This window comes from Arachis duranensis, chromosome 5 (genome assembly GCF_000817695.3).
Source record: "Arachis duranensis cultivar V14167 chromosome 5, aradu.V14167.gnm2.J7QH, whole genome shotgun sequence".
Taxonomy (NCBI): Eukaryota; Viridiplantae; Streptophyta; class Magnoliopsida; order Fabales; family Fabaceae; genus Arachis; species Arachis duranensis.
In genome coordinates, this window is record NC_029776.3 from 32311036 (window position 1) to 32319939 (window position 8904).

At 36.8% G+C, this 8904-nt stretch overlaps 1 protein-coding gene across 1 annotated transcript in view; it reads right to left on the minus strand.

Annotated features, from left to right (window-relative positions):
• Positions 1-372: 372 nt before the first annotated feature.
• LOC107489046 (uncharacterized) overlaps positions 373-8904 on the minus strand; it is a 19435-nt gene continuing 10903 nt past the window's right edge. Inside the window, exon 4 of the mRNA XM_016109829.1 lies at positions 373-563. Within this exon, the coding sequence (XP_015965315.1) occupies positions 373-563 (191 nt within the window). The remainder of the gene's footprint in view (positions 564-8904) is intronic.

Below are 8904 nucleotides of genomic sequence, written 5' to 3' on the forward strand. Positions count from 1 at the left end.
ATTGGAGTACGCCACAGTTTGACTTAGGTGATGGAGGTTCTTTTAGCCAGTTGCTTGGGTTCATGGCCTCAGATGCCGGCCAAGCACAACATGGCCATCAGACCGACTTCATGGCGGGTAGGAATTCTTTTGACGCGAGGTATCCATTTCTCACCCACTCGGGTGCTTCTGGCGGGTTTGTATCTGGTGATTCTAGTTGGAGTGACGGTGGTCGAAGAGTTCTTAATAGTCAAACACATGCCGGCAAAGAATTCGGTCCACCTGGAACTCACCACAGTCACATCGTTGACGATGGAGGTCAACAACATACTCCACTCCACTTGGCATCTCACACACTTCAAAGACCTCATTCTGCCTATCAAAGCAATTAACCTAAATATTTCCTGATGAAAGTTGATTTGCATGAATTTTGGAGGTCAAATGCTCAGAAAAGACATGGCCAGCATTAATCCGAGCCTCCGCCTCGGCTCTTTTCCTTGTGAACAACTCATTAAGTATGTAGAATGTTGCTTTCACAAGTGCAGTGATAGAAAGATTGCGTGCACCCTTGACGATCGGTTTTCCTGTCGGTAAAGAAATTCACAAGTATAATATCGCATTGTAAGTATAGCTTCTAAACCAACAGAAAATCCGTTCGTACAAACGTTTGGTTGTCACAAGTAACAAAACCCAATAAATTTATAAACTGGAGTATTCAAACCTCGGGTCGTCTTCTCAAGGAATTGCAGGGAAGTATGATTTATTATTGGTTATGGAAAATAGTATTTTTGGGTTTTTAAAAGGTTTGAACAAGAGAAATAAATTGCAGGAAATAAATTAATAATGAGAAAACTCATGGCAAAGTATGAAAATTAGAAGTCCTATCCTAGTTATCCTTATCAGGTGTGATGAAAATTAGATTTTGCTCCCACTTAGTCAACCTCTAACTATAAAGGTAAGTCAAGTGGACAAATCAATTTAATACCTAAAGTCCTAGTCAACTCCTAAGGAAAGAATAGAGTTATAGGAATTCAAATCAATCAGCAATTGCCAATTTCAACCATTGCTGAGTTTGATAACTCAAGAGTTACCAATTACTCAACCCAAGCCAAAAGGAAAAAATCTAAATTATTTATATAATAAATAGAAGAAAGCAATCATGAGTCTGAAATAACTCAAATTATATTAAATAAAGATTTCAATTCTAACATGGAGTTCATAAATTAAAGCAATAGAATAAATAAAAAGAACATTAAACCTGGAAATTGAGAAGAAATTGTAAGTTAAAATAATAAGAAATCATAAATCCTTTAAGAGGAATCCTAATCCTAATCCTAAGAGAGAGGAGAGAATCTCTCTCTCTAAAAACTACATCTAAATTATGAAAAGTGAATTATGAGTCGTCTATGTTGTTCGATCATGAATGGATGCATTCCTCCACTTTATAGCCTCTAATATGTGTTTTCTGGGTCGAGAACTGGGTCAAAAACAACTCAGAATTCGCTGGTTATGAAATCAAGCACGTTGATTTTCGTCACTGCGATGCGTCCGTGTGGAGCACGCGTTCGAAGCCCCACGTTAGCCCACACGTTGATTTTCGTCACTTATATGTATGGTCACTATAGCAAATTATATATCATTTCGAAGCCCCGAACGTTAGCTTTCTAACACAACTGAAACCACATCATTTGGATCTCTGTAGCTCAAGTTATGGTAGTTTTAGTGCGAGAGGATCAGGCTAACAGCTTTGCAGTTCCTTCAATTTCTTTTATTCATTCCACTTTTGCATGTTTCCTTTCCATCCTCCAAGCAATTTCTGCCCTGTAAACTCTGAAATCACTTAACACACATATCAAGGCATCGAATGGTAATAAGAGAGGATTAATATTAGCAAATATAAAGCCCAAGAAGCATGTTTTCAATCATAGCACAAAATTAGGAAGGAAAATGTAAACTCATGCAAATTATATGAATAAGTGAGTAAAGAGTTGATAAAAACCACTCAATTGAGCACAAGATAAACTATGAAATAGTGGTTTATCAACCTCCCCACACTTAAACATTAGCATGTCCTCATGCTAAGCTCAAGAGAAGCTATAAGAGAGTGAAAAGGAATGGTAGAATGTATGAAATGCAACCTATGAATGCAACTAAATGCAGAATGCTTTTTTTTCCTACTTGGTTAAAAGTAAACAAATCCTTCAAGAACAAATATGAACTGGATTTTACTAATTCAAATCACAAAATAAAGTACAAGTAAACTTGCAAAAGAAAATAGCTTATGAAAGCAAGGAACATAAAATCAAGCATTGAACCCTTACTGGTAGTGTATATGCACTCTAATCTCTCAAGTTTATAGGGTAATTCAATCTACTCTTCTCTAGTCATGCTTTCTAAACTATGTTCTTCATCTAACCAATCAACAAATATTTAGTGTACCAATGCAAACATCATGAGGTCTTGTCAAGGTTGTAATGAGGCTGAGGTAAAGGTAAGGATATATATATATATATCAGTGAGCTAACAGAGTGAATCCTTTATCAGTCTAAGATCTCATTTTTTTTATTATCAATGCACATGGTAATTTAATTATTTTGATTTCACATGAGCATGCTTCCCAAATTTTCAAATAACTTATTCAATTTAATTCTCTATTTTTTTTCTATCATCCCATGTTCCCATAAAATTTCCCACACTTAAATTATACACAATATCTATCTTAACCAAGGATTCAACTTGGGATTTTTATTTTATTTTTCTACTTAAGGCTAGTAATGTGGTTATGAAATAGAAGGAGATTAAAAAGCTCAAAGTGGCTAACAAGGGTAACATAAAATGGTAGGCTTATTTGGGATAAGTGAGTGAAAACAAGTAATGGCCTCAATCATATGCAAACGTGTAAATACACTAAATAATGGACATATAGAATGGAACAAAGCAAAGACTGTAATTATAGAGAAGAAAACACACAAGAATAAAAATTTATGGTTAAATAATGTAACCATGTAAATAAGCTCAAAATCTCACAGGTTGTGTGTTCTTTGGCTCGAAAACCATGTTCCAAATACAACTTTAAACAAATTTAATACATAGAAAATTTTAATTTTTAATTTAAATTAGTGAAAAAAAATTTCAAAAATAGGGTCCTAGAAAGAAACTTATTATTTTTCAACTAAGTAGTACTTAAATGCATAAAATCAAACAAACATGCAATGAAACATGCAAATGCAACAACTAACAAATTAACATTGGTGTTGAAAAAAAAGAAGTAACTAACCCACGGAGATCGGTATCGACCTCCCCACACTTAAAGATTGTACCGTCCTCGGTGCATGCTAAGATGTACAAGTGGATGGGTGGCTCTGCAGCTAGCGCTTTTTTTGTTCCTTTCCTTGCCGGTGGTTTGGGAGTAGCTTTCTCTTTACCTTTCTTGGTGGCCATCCTGAAAAGGAAAAAAGAAAGTAACATGTAAAGCTAGGGGTTCGAGCAAGGAAGAGGATGGTATAGGTGATAATCGATGCACGGTAAAGAAGGATGTCGTTAACACATGGTCATGACTACATGTGAAAAGTTCATCAATGGAAATATAACAAGTACATGTAATGACAATTAAATGCAAGATGTTTATTGGCATGCTGGCAAAGGCATGAGTAGCATAGATCAAGCATTAAATTCCCAATTTGATTATCATCTCTTTTAAACGAACAATCTATTTGTATTGACAATTATATTTTAATTAATAAAATATAAAAGAGGTTTTGTGAAAAACAGGCATTAAAGTAGTAGGATAACATAAAAGTAGTGCATGATGCCATACGGGCTTTTTTACAAACACATAGCATGCATGGTAAATAAGTTATTGAAAGTATTAAATTAAACATGCAAGCAACCCTTTAAAAAGTAATATATAATTGTCAAACAAATCCTTTAATAATCCACAAGCAAAATATAGAAAATAATGACCCAAATAAATTTCTAACACCAATGAAAATAATGTAATGAATGAAAGTATGTAAATAAATTAAATGAAATAGAATGGAAGTGAAGAGGAATGAGAAGTTAAAGAGATGAAGAAGAAGAAAGTAAGAAAAGGAAGAAGAAAGAAGAAAAGATAGAAGAAATTAGGATTAGAAAAGAAAAGATAAGATAATTGGTGCTGATCTGGATTGATTTCATAAAAGTTGTGCGTCGCATGTGACACGAACGCGTGGGTCACGCGATCGCGTGGTGTGTGATAATTATCAGGTGATGCGGACTCGTGGGTCACGCGATCACGTGGCCTGATTTGTGCGATTGGCACGAGTGCAGCCTCGCGTTCGTGCAACTCTCTATTTTAAATGCATTTTGGCAAAAATCTGGGTGACGCGGTCGCGTTGATCACGCGATCGCGTGAATGGCCATATTTGCAAAATGACGCGGACGCATGGGGCACGCGTTCGCGTGGTAAGGCTATTGCGCACATGACATGGACGCGTCAGCGATGCGGTCGCGTGGATCAATTTGTGCCAAAGGCACGCCTCCAGCCACACTTTCGCGTGACTCTCTGTTCAGTTTTCTTTTCTTTCTAATGCACTGGCGACGCGGACGCGTCGGCGATGCTGTCGCGTCGCGTGCAATTTTTTTTATAATAATGCAGTATGCAGAATGCAATGCTAATATGAATGTTATGCGTGATTCCAGGTCCAATCAAAACTCAAAAACAAACAAAATAGACTAGAATTAAAACTGAAAAAAGGGACGATCATACCATGGTGGGTTGTCTCCCACCAAGCACTTTTAGTTAAATTCCTTAAGTTGGACATTTGGTGAGCTCCTTGTTATGGTGGCTTGTGCTTGAATTCATCCAAAAATCTCCACCAATGTTTGGAATTCCAGTAGCCTCCGGGATCCCAAACTAGGCGCAAAAAGCCTTCAAGTAAGTTAAAGCAAGTGACAAGGTCCCAAGAGTGTTGATTGCCAGAATGAATTCCGGGGTCCCAAACCTTGCTTTTGCACCTGTCTTCTTGTTGATCATTATGATTCCATCCGAGTAGCAAGCAATCTGAATTCTCACTAAAGCAGCCAAACAACTTCCTAGACCCATTTAGTTGAGCTTTACACCAACCTTTGCGTTTAAACTTTGAGCTTTCCACCCTATTGAATCTTGCATGACAACTCCAACCACTAACCATCTTCCTCTTACTCTTAATGCCACAAAGAGCTCTAAGCTGACCATCTGTCTCAAGTAAAGCATATTCAAGTGAGCTAATTAAGCTTAGAGATGAGAGATTTACCCACTTAAATGAAGGAATAGACGGTGATGGCTTTGGGGGAGAGGTCTCCAACAATTTTGGCAAGGTGATTTCCAACTTCATTCCCTTGGGCTCTTCTTTGACAACTTCCACCTCCTTGCAAGCTTCTTCAATATCAACCTCTTCCTCTTGGTAGCTTTTTTCTAATTTGATCTCTTCTTCATTGCTCACCAAGGGCATAGGAGGTTGTGCTTCTTCTTTTTTAAACTCCATATCAATTCCAATGGAAGAGGATTCAAATATAGATAAGAATTCATCAATGATTGAATCCATCTCTTGATCATCCCCTTTAAAGTCTTCAACCATGATATGCCTTGGAGGTTGTACACCCTCCTCAACATCAACATCAAACACCTTGGAAGGAGGCTCTATGAATGGACTTTCCAATGGAGGCTCAGCATCTTCTAAGTCTTCGACCACTTCTTCTTCTTCAATAATTTCGGCTTCCTCCATTTTTTCCAGTACAAAGTCATGATCCTTACTGTCCACTGGCGTTTCTAGTATCTCCTTCATGCTACGTTCTTCATTAGATTCTCCACATGAAGCCATGGGGGTTCCTTGAGTGTCCAAACGTCTGGAAGGTAATTGATTTATTGCTTGCTCCAGTTGATGAAGGGTTGCATGAAATTGATCTACTATTTCCTTGAGGTGAGCCTGTGATTCTTGGGTCGATGGATATGGATATGGTGCATAGGGAAATGGTGGTTCTCGGGAGTAATTGGATTGGAATTGGTGTGGATATGGGTTAGGATCATATGGAGGTGAATGGTGGAAAGGGGCTTGTGAGTATGGTGGTCCAAAGCTATATTGATGAGGGGGTTATAGGCATATGGTGGTGATTGTTGATAATCAAAAGAGTGCTCACCATAGCCATTGCCTTGATATGCATCACAGAATGGTTGTTGATAGTCCATTGGAGGTGATTGTTGCCATGAGGGTTGATCAAATTGTTGTGGCTCCTCCCATCTTTGATTGTTCCAACCTTGATGCATGTTCTCATTGTAATCTCCTCTTCCTGCAACATAATTGTAACCAGACTCATAGCCAAATGGGTGAGAGTTCATAGTAGTAGGAGAAAATAGAAACAAAAACTAACAAAAAGAAAATATTTTGAAAAAGATATTATTTTTGAAAAAAGATAAGATAAGATTTTGAAAAAGATATGATTTTTGAAAAAGGATAAGATAAGATTTTGAAAAAGATATGATTTTTGAAAAAAGATTTTATTTTTGAAATTTAAAACTAAGATAAGATAAGATAAAAAAATTTAAAAATATTTACAATAACCAATAATAAGGCACACGTTTGCAATTCCCCGGCAACGGCGCCATTTTGACGATCGGTTTTCCTGTCGGTAAAGAAATTCATAAGTATAATATCGCGTTGTAAGTATAGCTTCTAAACCAACAAAAAATCCGTTCGTACAAACGTTTGGTTGTCACAAGTAACAAAACCCAATAAATTTATAAATCGGAGTATTCAAACCTCGGGTCGTCTTCTCAAGGAATTGTAGGGAAGTATGATTTATTATTGGTTATGGAAAATAGTATTTTTGGGTTTTTAAAAGGTTTGAACAAGAGAAATAAATTGTAGGAAATAAATTAATAATGAGAAAACTCTTGGCAAGGTATGAAAATTGGAAGTCCTATCCTAGTTATCCTTATCAGGTGTGATGAGAATTGGATTTTGCTCCCACTTAGTCAACCTCTAACTATGAAGGTAAGTCAAGTGGACAAATCAATTTAACACCTAAAATCCTAGTCAACTCCTAAGGAAAGACTAGAGTTATAGGAATTCAAATCAATAAGCAATTGTCAATTTCAACCACTGCTGAGTTTGATAACTCAAGAGTTACCAATTACTCAACCCAAGGCAAAAGGAAAAAATCTAAATTATTTATATAATAAATAGAAGAAAGCAATCACGAGTCTGAAATACCTCAAATTATATTAAATAAAGATTTCAATTCTAACATGGAGTTCATAAATTAAAGCAATAGAATAAATAAAAAGAATATTAAACCTGGAAATTGAGAAGAAATTGTAAGTTGAAATAATAAGAAATCATAAATCCTTTAAGTGGAATCCTAATCCTAATCCTAAGAGAGAGGAGAGAACCTCTCTCTCTAAAAACTACATCTAAATTATGAAAAGTGAATTATGAGTCGTCTATGTTGTTCGATCATGAATGGATGCATTTTCCCACTTTATAGCCTCTAATATGTGTTTTCTGGGTCGAGAACTGGGTCAAAAACAGCCCAAAATTCGCTGGTTATGAAATCAAACATGTTGATTTTTGTTACTGCGACGCGTCTGCGTGGAGCACGCATTCGCGTCGCCTATATATATGGCCACTATAGCAAATTATATATCGTTTCGAAGCGCCAAACGTTAGCTTTCCAACGCAACTAAAATTGCATCATTTGGACTTTTGTAACTCAGGTTATGGTAGTTTTAGTGCGAGAGGGTCAGGCTAACAGCTTTGCAGTTCCTTCAATTTCTTTTATTCCTTCCACTTTTGCATGCTTCCTTTCCATCCTTCAAGCCATTCCTGTCCTGTAAACTCTGAAATCACTTAACACACATATCAAAGCATCAAATGGTAATAAGAGATGATTAATATTAGCAAATATAAAGCCCAAGAAGCTTGTTTTCAATCATAGCACAAAATCAGGAAGAAAAATGTAAACTCATGCAAATTATATGAATAAGTGAGTAAAGAGTTGATAAAAACCACTAAATTGAGTACAAGATAAACCATGAAATAGTGGTTTATCAACCCTTCAAGACTGTGTTGATGCATTCAACTAGATTAGTTGTCATGTGACTCCGTCGGTAACCACCGTCGAATGCCAATGCATATTGTTCACGGGGAATACGGTTTAACCAGTTAGTGTACGCCTCGCCTTGCTCTCGTAAACACTGGTAACACACTTCATACTCGCGAACCGTCATCAAATATCCTGCACAATATCATATACTAGACAAAAAATAAGTTTGGCGATGTTTACTAGGTACGCAGTTATGTTAATAACGAACTTTGAAGTACTTAATGTTACCTATATTGACGACAAGCTTTTGCAGGTACGGTGCCTTGAATTTCCTCAGAAAGTTCGACTTTATATGCCTGATGCAAAATATGTAGAAAGCTCTAGGAGGTGACCAAGCTCCGTTACTGTGCTCCACAACTGCATTTATCGACTCATGTCGGTTGGTGCACGAAATTGTGATCATCAATGGCGCCATCAACATGGTACGCTCAATTGCAATCTCAATTATTTATCACAACTTCGCACAACTAACCAGCAAGTGTACTGGGTCGTCCAAGTAATAAACCTTACGCGAGTAAGGGTCGATCCCACAGAGATTGTTGGTATGAAGCAAGCTATGGTCATCTTGTAAATCTCAGTCAGGCAGACTCAAATGGTTATGGATGATGAATAAAACATAAAGATAAAGATAGAGATACTTATGTAATTCATTGGTAAGAATTTCAGATAAGCGTATGAAGATGCTTTGTCCCTTCCGTCTCTCTGCTTTCCTACTGTTTTCATCCAATCCTTCTTACTCCTTTCCATGGCAAGCTATATGTAGGGTTTCACTGTTGTCAGTGGCTACCTCCCATCCTCTCAGTG